The sequence below is a fragment of the Prinia subflava genome, chromosome 17 (assembly GCF_021018805.1).
Source record: "Prinia subflava isolate CZ2003 ecotype Zambia chromosome 17, Cam_Psub_1.2, whole genome shotgun sequence".
In the NCBI taxonomy this organism is placed as follows: Eukaryota; Metazoa; Chordata; class Aves; order Passeriformes; family Cisticolidae; genus Prinia; species Prinia subflava.
The window spans coordinates 2,053,493-2,070,059 of record NC_086263.1 but is presented as its reverse complement, the minus strand read 5'-3'; the positions used below and the strand labels follow the sequence as shown (position 1 = coordinate 2,070,059).

The window sequence follows — 16,567 nt, the reverse complement described above, 5'->3', positions numbered from 1 at the left end:
GGATTTTGAGGGCAAATTCCTCCCGGTGAGGGTGGGCAGGCCCTGGCACAGGGTGCCCAGAGCAGCTGTGGCTGCCCCTGGATCCCTGGAAGTGTCCAGGGCCAGGCTGGAGCAGCCTGGGCTAGTGGAAGGTGTCCCTGCCCATGGCAGGGGTGGGATGATCCTTGTGATCCTTCCCCCCTAAACCATTCCATGGTCCCAAACTTGAGTGCCAGCCTGCTCCAGGGGAACCTGCCTGACCTCCCAAGGCACCAATGGTAAAAGCAAATCAGCACAACCCATAATAACCATGTTGTCTAGACAACTCTGCTCTTAGTTCTTATTCAGAAATATTCATTATTAAAATTAAGACTAAAAATGTATCAACATAATCTATCAAACTCAACAGTCCTTTATAAGATTACTTGAAATCTGCTTTGATAGCAGCATTTTTTTTCCTTTGAGTTTCAACAGGGTTTTATTTTCTTTCTTTTTTTATGAACACAGACAGAAAAACTTGACTGTTTTGACATTTAAAACTAAAAGCCCCTGTAATTTGGCAGCTATGTCTCAGTGAAAATATCTAATATCTATATATAAACACATATATTCAAAGAACAAGCCCCGGTGTTTGAGAGAGTAGCACACTTGCAAATTTGTTTTGTAAGTCCTTTGTTTTGGCAGTGATAGATGTTCAGATCTGGAACACTTGTCATAGTTTCCAGAATTCCTCTGACCATTTATAATGTACATAAATAATTGAATTGAATAATAATCAGAGGGAAAGTTTAGAAACTCTGCAATTACTGTAGCTGAGGTGCTGGGAAAGACTGACAAAGGAAATTTAAAAAGCTGCATTAGGGTTACATTCGAGTTCTTGTCTAAAATATAAAAGCAGATTTAATGTGCTGTCTCCTTTTTCTTAACCCAGTTCAGTCAAACTCTGTCCTCAGCTTCACTCTGAGAGTCAGGGTTGGGGAGAGGTAACTTGAGAGACTGAGAATTCACTTCCAGGGGCACTTCAGCTGCTGAAGAAGGGGCTGAGATCCAATAATTTTCAAGACATGCAGGTGCCAAATCCCTGGGAAATCAGTGGGTTCTTGCTAAGAATTCTGCCCACTGCGTCACGTCCATGTCTGTAGGTGTCTGAATACTTGGGCAGTCTGGCTCACCTCTTAGTTCAAAAAAATAGTGCAGGGAAGAACCTGATTTTTTTACTGTTACTTTACTGTTACTGTTTTGGTTTTGGTTTTTTTCCTTCTCTACACCACCCAAACTTTTGGTGAAATTTAAGACTGGCATGAGTTGATCTCTTCTGAAATGGGGCCCTCTAACCACATTTTAACCTTCAGATCTGCTTCAGAACTGATGCAAGCACCTAGAGTTCTGTGAAAGCCAGCAGAGTGGGGATGTGATCCTTGCTGTAGGGTCAGGATGCATTAGTAGTTTAGAGGAACAACACAGGCTTTGTTTCATTATTTGAGCAGCGTTATTGATGAGGGAGACAGAAGGAATCTCACAGGATGTAAAGCAGTTAAATGGAGGATGCAAAATGAAATGGGTTTGATCAGCCACTTCATTCATCTTGCTTATTATGATAAGTAACTTCATGCTGATGTTGTTTTCCTGTCACATTCCCATTAGGTGGGATCCAGATAATGGTGGTGACTTTTGCCGGACTCAGAGCTAAGTTTTATGTCAGGAGCAGCACAAGCAGGTTATTGTCAGGATATCACAGGATCCCAGACTGGTCTGGGTGGGAAGGGACCTTAAATCCCATCCTGTCCCACCCCTTGCCACGGGCAGGGACACCTTCCACTACCCCAACCTGGCCTTGGGCACTGCCAGGGATCCAGGGGCAGCCACAGCTGCTCTGGGCACCCTGTGCCAGGGCCTGCCCACCCTCCCAGGGAACAATTCCTTCCCAGTATCCCATCTAACCCTGCCTCTGGCAGTGGGAAGCCTTTTGGGAAGACAAAGCAGGATCTGCAGGTGAGAGCAAGGCAGGCAGGGCAGTCCTCACCAACAGGGAGGGCAATGCCACGGGCCCAAAGGAGCAGCAGAGCAGCTCCAGTGAGGGTGGGCAGTTGTGGGAAATGTGTGGGAATGAGGAAGGTCCAAGATGAAGGGCAGGAAGCCAAGGCAGGGACAGGACCATGGGATAGCCCAGTGATCAGCCAGGGGGTCTGGAGGGATGGAACAGGGCTGAGCTGGAGCCACAGAGTCAGAGCAGTCGGTGCAGGGGCAGTGCAGCTGAGGGAGGTGAGGCCAGGCAGAGGCAGAGCTGCTCTGCAGCTTGTCCAGGACCAAGGGAAATGTCTCTGCTGATAAAGCAGCTTCACAGAGCTCCTTTCCCTGCAGTCCTGTGTGAAGTGAAACACCTGAGCTTGTGTCAGGCCTGGCCTTGAACACTGCAGCCAAACCCCTGCATGGCCCATCCAGCCCTGGAATTCATTTAACACAGAACAACTACACTTTAGCTTGCACTCGTCTCCTTTATTATTGGAACAAAGTAGGTGCTTTCAGCAGGGCTTCAGCTTGATTCTCCATTTATTGTTTTATCATGATATGGCAGAACAAGATAATGTTGTTGGAGAGCTATTAGGAGCCACCTTGTAACCAGCCCCTCATAAACACAGTTTTATCTCCCTTACCCAGCCAGAGTGGTTGGGAAATGAATGTGTTGACTCATACTGTGGCATCTCATTTTTTTTGGCATTCACAATCACTTGGGCTAACCTTGTATCAGTAATTACATTACCATGATCCTCATCTCATTGCAGCTTAGCCTTACAGCTGCCTTACAAAACAAAAACATCCAGGCACAACAGAGTCATTCTACCTTAACAAATAGATGATGTGGGTACTTTCCTTTCCATCTTGTAAACACAGGCTCCGTCACCTTTTTGTCAAAATCAGCAGGTTCTTTATGTTAACACGCTGTTGGCTCAGCTTCCTGGTGTCAGGGAGAATTCTCAACCACAAGATGTTCTACTTGCATTCCACAAAATTACCAATATATTATGATCAAATCCTTCCTCATCCTTTGATGGTCTTGTTCTCTTTTTGATCTGATATTTCTTTTGGGGAAAATCCCTGACAAAATCCATATTTACCATCCAGAGTGGTGCTGAAGTGCTGTACATTCTGCTACTGGGACAGTTACCCTTCATCAGCACAGCCTGTCTGAAAGTAGGGATTGATTTCCAAAACTTGTACAGGTATTTTTAGTTCAGTTACTGGCCCCAGAAGTTATTTTTAAGTAGGAGGTGCCTTGATCTGCAAATTGTCAGTGAAATGCTTTTGATTCTTTACCTGTTTTCCTTAAATAGGTGCCTGTGATTGCCATTGCTGTTCCATGGGTGTTTTGATCTTTTTAAGGCAATGGTGCCGACATCAACACTGGAAATTGCCCTTTTCTCCATCTCTGGGTTGTTCAAGGGCGTTGTGGATCCAGGATCCCAACCCAGCACTTCACCTGCTGGACAGGGAACTTGGGCACCTCCCCAGTTCCACTGGAGCTGCTCACATGGCTGCACTGAGGGGACGGCCTCAGCACTATTCAAAAATACACCACTTTTATTGCTGGCTGGAAAATGCATCAAGGAAAAGGACTGTAAGAAAGTCAAATTAATGTCTCCACTTAAAGAATGGACAAAGGCCTGAGCAACCACTTATGAAGGAATAGGTTTTGTGCCACTTCCTTACAGAAATGTCAATTTATCCCCCAAAATGTGGTGCAGTACATCTATTTGGAAAAGCTGAGGAAACCTATAAAATCTTTTTCTGATTATAATGATTTTGTGACACAGTAGTTGAATTTTTGTATCTCTCTATTACTCCAAAGGTGATCCTGGTAGTACAAATCACCTGTGACCAAATGTTTTCATTGACACTGGACCAAAGCAACTGCATCTGAGTGAATGTAATCATAACAGCATTTAGCCCTTAATATTATTTTAATATAGCTTTAAAAACCCCCATTAATTGTAATAAACACTGAATATTTCACACACTAGCTTTTTTCAGACACCAGAGCTGAGTTTGGTTTTTGCCTGGCTCCAGGTGCTCTCCCTGCTGGGCTGGTGCCACGGTTCTGGCCAGCAGTGCTGTGCCCAACAGCCACCAGATGGCCCCTGAATTCCTCCTTTTTTTTTTCCTGCCAGGCATTTAATGAGTTCCTGAAACAAGATTAAAATCTCTTGTACTTAATGAACCCGCTGCCTCGACTCAAGAAAGGCTTAAAAATAAACTAAGGCAATTAGAGATGGAGTTAAACTTAGCACACAGAGACAGAAGGCCAAGATTCCTGTTTGTGCCACCAGCCCAGCACACAGCATTTGGAATAGATGGAAGATCCCAAGGAAATGTTTTTCCAGCATGGGTGGCTGGCAGCTGGCACAGAGCCTGTGTTTCTGGCCTCCTCTTCATCTTCCCACATGGTGCCAGGGAAAGCAAATGGGGGAATTTGCTGGCACAGCAATTTGGTGGAGAAGCTGCTTCCTGCTGTCCCTGGCTCCGGGCACAAATCCCAGGAGCTGAGGCTCAGGATGGCACGGATCTGACCTCAGGATTTGCCTTAAAGGCAAGCAGAGGGTCTAGGCCTTAGGTGTCTGTGCTATAAACACCTCCCTCCTCACAGGAGGAGTTTGCACTCCGTGTTCCCAGAGTCAGGAATGTTATGGAAGTGCCCAGGCACTCCTAGGGCAGGTTGTACTTCCCATCCTCGTGGCTCCTCTCCCCAGTTCTGCTCACACCACCAGAGCAGCTCCAAGAGCCACACAGTAAAGCTGCTTTCATAACCTTTGGCTGCTTTAAGAGATTTTCCAGCCAAATTGCTGTAAAAATGCTCAGAACCAGGAAATTCACCTGTGCTGAATGCAACAGGCTCACCAAAAAACCATGGAGAACCTTCCATGTAAACGTGGACAGCCACTCTGATGGTTCCCAGGGGCTCCCACATTTGTGCTTTTTCCAGCTGTGGAAGGAATTAAAGAACCAGGGCTTTATAAAGCAATGAGATCTTGCAGTGCTGTTTCTCTGACTGCAGTTTGAGAAGGCCCCAGGATAATGTGAGCTATTTAATCCTTTATATTCCTCAGCATATCTAGGAAGTGATTAAAATGAGTTTAGGCTTATTCCTCAGTACACTCCTGCCTGAGTTTGACAGATGGGAACATTCATTGCTGTTGCTTAAGGGAAAGGTTAATACAAGGAAAAGGAGCAGAGTTTCCACAATTCCATGCATGAACTTGCTGCCAGTAGAGGTCCTGAATACTCCTCCATTCACATTAGCAGGCTGTTCCCATTAAACTTGAAGACAATAATGTAAAATGTCCATGAGGCGAATTCTATTTCTCACCCTGGAGAGGGCAGGAGGACACAAAACCACCTCTGGGCTTTTTGTCTCCTCAGGTCCTGCCCTGTGCCAGGCCCTGAGCTGGCAGCAGGAGGAGCTGCCCTGGGTTTGCAGTGGCTCTGAACAAGTGCCAGTCACGTTTAATTACACAGAGAAACAAACACTTTCTGCCGTGATTCTCTCTCTTGGAATCAAAATAGAACTCCCAACTCCTGACCTTACCTCAGGGCTGTGATCACTGATGCTATTTGTAGATGAAAGGAGGCTGAACCTGCCCCTCTGCTTTTCCAAGGGGATGTACAGGCTTGTCTGTTAAAGGAACTGCAGGATTTAAATTGCACTCCTGGTTTCACTCGTGCCTTCTTGTTCAGCATTGACTTAGGCTGGGCTCGTGTTCCAAATCTCAGCACACGGGGGGATAAGCTTGGTCACAACTTGTAAACACATTATTCCACAAATACTCATTATGGGGCATTATCCTCAGTGGCAGGGAATGGAATTCAGGGCTTTATCTGAGATTATGGAGTGGAAGAATCGCGCAGTTTTTTTTATTTTGCAAACACAGAGCTCTACCCAGCTCCGTGCCAAGCACCTGGAGTTCCCACCAGCTTCAAGGAACACTGGAAGCACTTAGCAGTTCTCAGGATCACAAAGTCCCAAATTCACAGGTCTGAGGGGTTGTCTGGAGGGTGTTTTATAGCTGGGCAGAAGAACATAGAGCCTGTGACAAACTGGATACAATCCATTTCATTGGCAGCTGGCAGTCTGTAAAACAAGCCACTTCAGCTCTGCTAAAACTTCCTGATAAAGCAGCTGAGCAGAGTTTCCTCCCCCAGACCCTTTATTTTCTTTTATTTCTTTGGGGATTTCCATAGAGTATCAGGGGAAACACATGAAAAAGATGAATAGATGTGAAGAAAAAACGAGGCTTTCCCCAAGTTGATAAATGTATGGTGAATCATAGAATCAATCCCAAATGGTTTGGGTTGGAAGGGGCCTTAAAGATGATCTCATTCCAAGCCCCTGGGAATCTCCTGGAGTATCCAAGTAGAGCCATTTCCATAGGATTTAAACTCAGCTCGGAGCATGTGCCAAATGCCAGCCTAGATTTCAGATGGCTGAGGACCAATTCCGTGCTCTGTCCCAGCATTTCCAAGTGACCATGTGCAATTCCCTCCCTTCTGGAGGGTCTGGAAGTCCTGACACATTTTTTGTGTGAAGCAGGTTGGAATCCTTTGAAGAACAAGTTGTGGAAGATGCAGATAAGTTCACACTGATGGGGGTGAGAGGCCACAACACTTTTAGGAACAGGAACAGAAGTTAATTTTGAAAGTTTGTTGATAATCTTGCACTCTTCCTCTTCAGAGCACTTTACAGAGTCCTGATAATTAATCCAGCTAGACAGGGAGCAGGATAAGGAAATATTATCCTCACTTTACAGTTCCACAGAGAAAGACTTCATTCCAGAGCCAGGACTGAGGCACAAATTCCCATTCCCAGTCTTGTGCTCACATGAAATGTGTAAGTAATTAAACTTCCTTTACTCATTTCAGCTGCTTCTCATTAACCAGGAGTATAAACTCATTAGAGGAGGAACTTTTTGTTACATGTGCTCCGAACACCAGCACAATGAGGCTGGGAATCCTTCTGAGCCTCTCCAAGTGTTACTGGAGTGTAAACACCAATCATGGAAAAGGCACTTCTCATTTTTAATGATTATGTCTCAGAAAGCAAGCAAACTCAAATAAGATTCAGTGTTACTTTGGTTTAAATTTTAATGCACTTCTCAGGTCAGTGCTTACCTGAGCTGAGCCTTTGTCAGAAAATTTTCCCACTTCTAAAAAATAAAGAAATGATATGTGAAAAGCTGTTTGCTACCAGCTATTTGAATGGCTTTTTTAAAAAAACATTGTTGAATTTGGACCAAAATTATTTTGATCCTGTGTGACCCACAGCATCTCTCTGCTAACAAATCCAATGACCAGATCCTTGCCTCTCATGGAAGAGGGTTTATTTACATCTTTGATAGATGAGCCATTAACTCCAGTGAAGCAGCTGAGAATTCCCTTAGTGCAGTTAAGAGGTTTTATTCTTCATACCCAAGACTAAGAATAATTGTCCAGAGCAAGAAAACTTTCAGCAAAGACATTTTCTTTATTATTATATTTTTTACTTAAATTCTCATGATCTGGAGTGCCCTCAGTAAATTGAAAACTATGGAGATCAGAGCAAATAATGCTCCATTACACAGCTCCTTCAATCCCTGCAATCTCCCTTGGCAGAGTTATCTGCTTTGGAGCATCATAATTCCTCCATTTGAGCAATCTGAGGCTCATCCACATCAGACATTTCAATACCATCTTGCCCCCATGATGTTTTTCAGATCCATAACCTCATCATGATGCTCAGAAAGGCAGTGGTGCCACAGAGGGACTCTGGTAGAGAAATGCATTTACAGAAAGACCATTCAGACCATTAAACATCAATGGTACTCTATTTTTGTCAGAAAAAGTCAACTTCCTAATTCCAGAGTGTTCTGCCAGTTGCATGCAGGAACTGCAGATCCTCCTCTCCTCATTCTCACCCATTGCTCCCACTTTGCAGTGATAAAGCAGTTTTTTGAATGGTTTCAGGGTTTATTCCATGCTTTAATGTGGAGTTTCAAATCATCTAACAGATGGCATTGTCATCATTTTTCCTTCCCCACAGAATGAAAATGAACAAACACTTGACATTTCCAATATGTCTTCAACTAATGCAAGAATTTTTAGAAGCCGTGGAATAGTGATAATCTGCTTTGCCTTAGATGGCCAGAATTGTTAAATGTGTCCTAAAAATCCTACATTTCCCATGTGACTGTGTGGAAAATAAGGATATAACCACACAATCATCATGGTAGTGTCTTGTACCACGAGCTCTGTCCCCAGAAGAGCAGGAACATGGAATACCAGAGCAGCTGTGGAATGAGAGGGGAAGGTTCATTAGAGAAATTAGCTTGAGCTGCTCCTGCACTTAGAAATCAGCTCACATTTACAAACCCACAGCAGATGCATCGTTTGGCAAAAGAGTTCTGCAGTCGGTAATTTGCCATTCATCAGGGATTGCCTCTTAAATCTGGGATCCAAGCTAGGGTGCAGATGACATAGGAGGATAAATTTAGACAGGGCTGAAAACAATTATTTTGATTAAACCTTCAGCCAATGAGAGTGCCAGTGTTCCTGTTCCTCCCCTTCCCTCACCCCTCTGTGGTGAGGGAGGAGACTGTGGGAGTTTAACCTCTCTTCCTTTTGCATGCAGGGGATGTTGGATGGAGCTTTTGCTGCTGCAGAGCCTGTCCAGTGCAGTAGGGAGGGTGTTTGGGTGGAACATGCTGCCTTGCTTCCATGTTAGTGTTGGAAAAGGTGCTGGGAGGGAAATACTGAAGTTTTATTTACCTGGAAAGGAGAGAGTGTATCTATTAATGTAAAAATTTGGTTTTTCCTTGGCCTATCCTGCTACTGGGGCAACTTCTTGGACTGGATGAGTTGATTCTGCTGAGAAATCTTTGTGAAGATCTTTCCTGGCTCCTAAATTTCTCCTTGGTCATTCCAGCCTCTCACAGCTTTGGCATTAATGCTTCCCAGTCTTTGAAACTCTTTGTCCAATCTAACATGGATGTGTAGGAAGAGTAATGCTAACTACTCTTCTAAAAAACATCAACAAAAGCATCATTTAACCACTCTGAGCTATTTTATTAGAAATAAAATTGTTCATCTTGGCTGGCAGTCTTGTGCCCACCAGGCCTTGGCTTGCTGTCATCACAGACAGCTCTGGTTTAAAATAATAACATGGAGGTAAATTGCCACTTTTTAAAATGAGTTTTTAATGAATAGTAGTTTCCTTTGGGATTATCATGGAATCACAGAATGATTTGGGTTGGAAGAGACCTTAAAGCTCATCCCATCCCCTGCCATGGGCAGGGACACCTTCCACCATCCCAGGCTGCTCCAAATTGGCCTTGGGCACTTCCAGGGATCCAGGGGCAGCCACAGCTGCTCTGGGCACCCTGTGCCAGGGCCTGCCCACCCTGCCAGGGAACAATTCCTGCCCAATGTCCCATCCATCCCTGCCCTCCCTCAGCCCAAGGCCGTTGTGCCTCTGTGGAAGTTCAGCTCCACTGTCAGTGCAGGCTGCATTGTGTGGCTGTCCTGAAGTTATCTTGCAATTCCTTTTCCCTCATTTCCCTGTGGTGTGGATTTGGGCAGAGGTCACTCCTTGCCTGCTCACTGTGGTTGCTGCTCCTCCTTGCACTGTTATGTGAGAGTGGAGGAAAAAAAGGCCAGAGCTGGGGATGGAGGGTGGCTGGGAAACTGGGCTGAAGCTGAAACTTGTAATGACATAAACTATAATTGCAAAATAAAATAGCAAGAATTTGGGAAGAGGAAATTTTCTCTTATTTACTCTTTGGTAACTGTTGGCACTTGACTGCAATCAGCTGCAAGCCTGAGTGACAGCACAATTCCAGCCAGAGCAACCAAAAATAGCCCAGCATTTGAGTAATTTTAAGCTTTTTATAACCTAATACTGTCACAAATAAAAGCCAGTGTAACATGGGCAAATTGAACTCTCCTCTGCAGACTGGGGTAAACTGGGCAGTGGTGTGGGGAGCTACACCCAGAAAGCACCAGTTGTATCTTTCTTAAATTATTCTTGCCCAGAATTAATCTGGATTAGCTCATTTTTTGTTCCTTAGTCTTAATATTTTTAGAAGTTATTCAAGTTCTACACTTGGGTTCTTGTGGTGGTGAGGAGGCTGGCAGAGGGAGGAGAGGGAAGGTCCAGCCATTAAGAACCATTAAGGTTCTTTCTGGCTGAAGTTCACCAAAACTTCAGCCAGAAAGAACCTTAATAAGTAAATTTATCTGATTTTGGTCAGAAAACCCACTGAGCCTTCTGCTGCTGCTGGGCTGAGGAAGTTTGGAATAGTTGGAGATTTCCTGCCGAAACATTAGTTAGAAATACTGTTTATGTCATTAGCTCTTAAATGACCTCCTCTCATTGATCCCCACACCCTTGCTGAGGGGGGAAGGAAGAATCCTTTTTCACACACGGGATATAGGAGAAGGTCACTTTTCCCTCATGCTCCCAGAGTTTCTCCCAAGGCCTCTTCCTCAGGGGATTTCAGTGGAGGGTCAAAGCCTTGAGGAGTTCTGTTGGCACCCCAGGACTACAGTAACATTAATTAATACAAATCTGCAGCATCACACGTGTTTGTGTAGATCTTTTGCCTTTGTTACTGATTGCAGTTTTATTTGGTACCAAAACACTGGGTGACACAGCAGAGCTGTTTCCATTTTATTCCTTATTAAACCATTTTAAGAAGTTGTCTGTTTTGAGGACCAGCACAAAAGTCAAGCTACATTAACCTGTCAAGTGGATTAGTCATGAAACACCTTTTTGGACATTTTAATTCAGAATTAAAGTGGCTGTAATTTGATTTAGCTTACTTTGCTTTCAGAGTAAATTCAGATAAATCAAATTAAGGTTCATTCAGTGTAGAGGTGTAGGCAGAAATCCTCATTATGGGCTATGTGGAGCAGCTGAAAACCTGAGGCCAGGCTGGATGGGGCTTGGGACAGCCTGGTCCAGTGGAAGTTGTCCCTGACTGGGGGAAGGGGTGGAAAAAGATGAGTTTTAATGCCCCTTCCAAGCCAAACCCTTCCATGACTCTGTGATTGTAACTATTGAGGAGCAGTACTGGAGAATCTTTGGGATTTTAGGGACTTGCTGATTCATTTACCAAAGAAATGTCAGGGGCAGCAAGTTGATTATAGATAGGAAGAAGAAGCCAGCCAATGATTGCAGCTGCTGCAGCTGTGGAAGGACAAAAAGCTGTACCACAGTTCAGCTGGAAGTTGTGTCTTGAAGAGTTCTCTTAAAGAAGAGGGAATTTGCATCCTAAATAACCAACCTTCAATGCTGAAGTAAAGAAAGGAGGTGAGTTCCCTTAACTGTGACATCATCTCTGAAATGAGGGATGTTAGGTGAAGCAGAAAATAATGAGTTTTCACACTATCAGGCTTGTTTGAAGGCTTTTCAGTGATTAAAAAAACCCCCAAACACTGAGTCTTGAATACAGAATAAATTCAATCACACTTTTCCAGCTGTGACTGTGGAACCTTCCATTCACCAGGCAGTGTGTGGCTGAATGAGGAGCCAGGTGACAGCTGTCCAAGAGAACCTGCAGTGCTCAGGCAGGTGTCACTGATGGAACAACCTGGCTTTTATGGCTCATTCTCCCTCTTTGATAAATGCTCTCTGGGTGTTAAATGCCCCTCCTGTGATGGCAGTGAATATAATTAATTCCTGATGATGAATACACTTCCAGGAATCCAAGTGACTCTCATTTTCATACTATCTTTTTTTTCTTTTGACAGGAAGCCTCTTTTTTGCCAGCTATTGACACGTTGCCTGGATCCCACAGAGTGAAAAAGGAGGTGCTGCTGATGACCATTTGGCTGGCAAGCTGTGGCCAAGTGGCCACGGGTCAGTGTGAGGGGCAGGTGCCTGACCAGGTGCTGGCAGCAGCCAACATCTTCCAGGCCCTCGTGACGTGGCTGCTGTCCCTGGTGAGTGCAGTGACCTGGCACAAAAGGCTCTGGGTGATGAGGGCTGTGTTTGGACCTCCAGTGAATATATAATCACTTTTGAAATCTCCTTTTTATGCCCACAACAGCTACAAAACAGTGGCTGAACAAAGTGGAAATTATGTTCTAATTCACCTCGGAGTCCGTAAATAAAAGTCTCGCCGCAGTCAGTGGAGCTGGGTTGTGTCTGTAGTTTGTGAAGAAGTGAAAAATTGTTGAGCCAGGTTTTCAGTTGTTGAAAGTGTTAGGCAATGGACACAGGTTCCTGGTTTTCACCACTTGTTCTAGATAAGAATAGACCCTTCCTGATAGTCAAGAGTGCTGTGAACAAGTGAGGGGCTGCCTTAACTGTCCCTTGGTTCACATGTTTTTCTCCTTTAAATAAACCACCCCATCCTCTCTCCTTCCCATCCGTATTACCCTTTATTCCCTAGGGGAAACAGTTTCTTTTTTTTCCTCAATGTGTATTTTTCCTTCTCACCCTGCTCAGTGGCCTTATTCTTTTCCCTGGGAAAGACTCTGGGATACCAATACTGATCCATGCAGTCAAGGTAGACTTCACCCTGAGCAGCCAGGCTTTTAAATCACTTAAACTCCACTTAAACACAATTAATTGTTAATGATATTCCTGCTTGCATTAAAACACTGCTAACATTCTTTAGTGTTAGTTCAGTGCTAATGAAAACTGCCATTGGAACAGCCCTGGATCCTGAATTTTCCATTCAGACTCATTAGCTTGTGACCAGCTGCAGTGTGAGCTCTCTTTCCTTGTGTTATTCCCATTAAAAAAACCCTGAGCTCTGACTTGTAGCAGTTTTCTCTGAGCCTGAAAGGTACCTCAGCTTCCAGGGATGTGTTTGGTGTAGGGTCAGATGTTCAGATGGACCTTGTGCCCAAGAAAAACTGGGGTAAAATCCACCAATTTATTCCACACAGGCTATGAAATGGCTGTTGGGTAGCAATGAAGAAGTTTGCATTTCTTTCACTGAAAGGACTGGAAATGTTGAGGCATTTTTAGACCAAATTCTCATCTGGCAATCCATGCAATTCTAGTGTAAATCAGCATATCCTTACTGATTCCCTGGGAGATGTGCTGGGTGCTGCCAGCTGGGAGCAGTGGTCCTCTGGATGGTGCAGAATTCCCCCTGGGAATCCAGTGTTCAGGGCAGTGGAGGACTTGGTGCTGGTGTTTTGAGTGATCCAGCTGAGCTGTGCAGCAGTTTCAAAATCCAGCCTGATCCTGTGTTACAAACATGTTTTCAAAGGCCTTTATCTCCCTGTAAATGGTTTGGGGCTACAGATGCAGTAAATAGAGCTGATAATGTACCTAGACACTGGTGAGGTATAAACCAGGAGAACAAGACTTGGTATCCACCAGAGCCCTGGGAGGGAATTACAGTCCTGTAGCTCAGACTTGCCTTTCTCTCCATCCAGAGCATGTTCTGGATCAGGTACCTCTGCTTTTCCTTTCTCTTGGCTGAGTCCCTGTGTCTGGCTTTCTCAGAGTTTTCTGCCCCTTTTCACCAGCTGCCCTGGACATTTTGCAGTATCCCAGTGCCTTCCCAGGCTGTTTCAAGTGTTTCTTCTCTGTCTTTTCTAACTTTTAATCAATATTTTCATGTGTTCTGCATGTTAAAGTGGATTATGTTTCATCTGACTTTGAGGCAACCTAAAGAGCCAAGGCATAGTCTGTCCTGCTGGAACCTTCTCCCTGGATCTAAACTGATATTCACGATAGCAATTTATGTCTTGGGTTGCAGAAGTCACTTTTTACCCCATTGGTTTAAATCAGATCTATAAACTGGAAAATAGAACGTTTCCCTCCCATACACATGTGCACAAAAAAATCCATGAAAAAGAAATTACCTCAGCCCAACCAAACGGGGATTCACAGGATGGGGATTGTGGGGTTTGGGCTGTTAGTGAAGGCTCCTTAGGGAAGCCTGCAGCAGCCCCTTGGAATGGCATCATCCCTTTGCATTGATTTGTGAGCTGACACTGGGTTGATCTCACTGTCACTGATAAAGGCACCCACCCCTGCTGTGCCAGCAACATTCCAGGCAGCTTTGGCAGGGGCTCTGTGCTCACCCCTTGCTGGGGTGAAATAATGTGAATTCCTGCTTCCACATAGTGAAACTGGTGAAAGTCAGAGCTTGCGAGTCCTCATTGAGAAAATAAATCCTATGGCTTATCAAAAGCAATGTGTTATTCCTATTTAATTTGGTCTTTATTGATTTTTCTACTGGCTAAACCACAGCTAATCTACTAATCAAAGCAGAGTGCTCCCTGGGTTGTTGTGGGGCTCTACTCAAAAGCAACAGAGCAAGAAAAACAGGATTTTTTTCAGCCCATCTAAAAATGGCATTGTGTTCCCATGGATTTCCAGGTGCCTCCTGTGAAGAGGAAGGATGGCCCCAGAGCTCCGTTTGAGGTGCTGGGGCTGCAGCAGGCCTGGAGAGAGGAAGGCTTGGCCCTCTACGCCTGCCTGGTGCCACCAGAGGAACCTTCAGCCCAGAGCTGCCCCGAGATCCCGGAGTCAGGAGTGAGTAGCAGCATTTCCACCTGGTAGTAGTGCAAACAGGCAGGCACCTCTCCGTACTGAGCACCAGGCCTGGCTGTGGCAGCTCCAGATCAAATTCCAGCAAGGCAGGACAGAGCAGTGCAAGAGCTGCCCAAGCTGGGATGGGGGAACAGCCCAGTCCTGTGGAGCTGAAATCAGCTTACAGCTGATTGCCAACCCAAGCTGTCCTGTTACACTGCATTTTAGATTATGTGCAGACCAGAAACCAGCTCTCTGTGGCGTCATTTTTTCTCAGCTGCTCATTAGCTGTAACCTCACACTGCAGAAAGTTAGCTGCATTTAGAGGAGACATCTTTTGGCACCTGTTATGGTTTTTCCTCCTTTATTTTAGCCATGTGAAGAGTGTGGCACAGGAGGAGTTATTTTTATTTGTCTGCCAGGAGCTGAGGCCTGGAAGCAGGACCTGAGCCTGTCCCCTCAATTTTGGTGGACCTGAGCTGTGCAATAAAACTGGAAGGTCTTGCACACAGGCTGGAAATTCAGCACATGCAGGTGACACATGTGATGTAAGACATGATATGAACTCCTGTCCTGAGCACAGCAGAGCTGTGAAATGGCAGCTCTGGGCTCTGCTCTTTTGCTTTTGTCTTTCACAGAGCTGATTTGATACAGGTTAGAGCATCTTGTACATATTTCCTTTTTGGAGACAGCTTTTTAGGTAGTATTGCCACTCTTGCTGGTGTAAATACCTGTTTTACTTGAGCAGGGTGGGTGACTCTTGCTGGGAAGTGTGGCCAGGTGGATGTGGGGAACAACAATCCCAATGTCGCCAGATCTCCTGAGAGCCACCTGCCTGAATAACTGTCCTGTGGCTGAGGAACCTTTGAGGTGCTGCCCTGTGCTCTGCTCAGGCTGCTGAGTTCCTCTCAGGTGGCTCAAAGCAACTTCTGTGGCTTCAGTGAGCTGGTAGTGGATTTTCTACTCTGTTTTTGCCTGTATGTACAATACAGGTGCCTGTATTGTAACTGCTGGCCACACCATGGGGAGCCTAAATGGAACAGGTTGTGTGAACATGTTTTTAAAACACACTTCAGCATCCCCTCCTCAGCTGCAGCAAATGTTCTTCACTTGCAGCTGCTGCCTGGGAGCAGCAAAGATTGAATTTCCCATGTTGTGTCACACACCCTGGAGTTTGACAGCTGTGGCTCCAGTGCTCTTGAAAATAAATGATGGATGCTGGCACCAAATGTCATAATTAAAACACTACCAAAAAAACCCCAGCCCAAAACCATGAGCAGCTTTTCCACTAGTGATTGAGCAGCCCTGGGCAGAGGCTGATGAGACCAGGCTCTGCTGGACTGGACCAGGACTTGGTGTTGGTTCCTGCCCAAGGCAACTGAATTCAAGGTGTTTCCTCTGTGAAGCAAAGGGAATGGAGGGACAGAGCCTGACCTGCTCTCTGCTGATTCCAGCTGAGGGCTTGGCCAAAGCACCAAAATCACTGAGCTCTGATTATGCTCAAAGGTGTCCCCAGGGATACAGAATTGAATGAACTTTTGGAGCTGTGGGCTCAGGCTGCCCTGAGTGTTTGGTTGGAGCTGGGAAGGGTTAAATCACAATCTGGTGGAACAAACTGAGCAGATTTTGCAGTCCTTTTCAGGGAATCACAGAATGGTTTGGATTGGAAGGGGCCATTCAAGGCCATCCAGTCCAAATCCATGCAAGAAGCAGGGACACCTTCCACCATCCCAGGCTGCTCCAAACCCTGTCTGACCTGGCCTTGGACACTGCCAGGGATCCAGGGACAGCCACAGCTGCTCTGGGCACCCTGTGCCAGAACCTCAGGACCTTCATCATGAAAAATTTCTGAGCTCAGCTCCATTGCACAGCAGTGACATTTCAGGGGTTGGGGCAGTTTCTCCAAGCAGGACTGAGATTTCCTCTCCCTCATTAGAGGCTCTTTGTGGTAGCACTGCCTGTGTCAATCTTTCTTTCCTGAGGCATTTGTAGAACTGCTGCTTTCCCCAGCAGAGATCAGAGCTGGGAGGAACAACAAAAGTTGGGATGTCAGCCCCAACAGAG

General features: G+C 45.4%; 1 protein-coding gene across 4 annotated transcripts in view; it reads left to right on the top strand.

Annotated features, from left to right (window-relative positions):
- DNAAF8 (dynein axonemal assembly factor 8) overlaps positions 1 to 16,567 on the top strand; it is a 96,714-nt gene that overhangs the window by 15,664 nt on the left and 64,483 nt on the right. For all 4 annotated transcript variants that reach the window (XM_063414793.1, XM_063414794.1, XM_063414791.1 and 1 more), the window contains 2 exons: positions 11,755 to 11,946; positions 14,351 to 14,506. In XM_063414793.1, the coding sequence (XP_063270863.1) occupies positions 11,755 to 11,946; positions 14,351 to 14,506 (348 nt within the window). The remainder of the gene's footprint in view (positions 1 to 11,754; positions 11,947 to 14,350; positions 14,507 to 16,567) is intronic.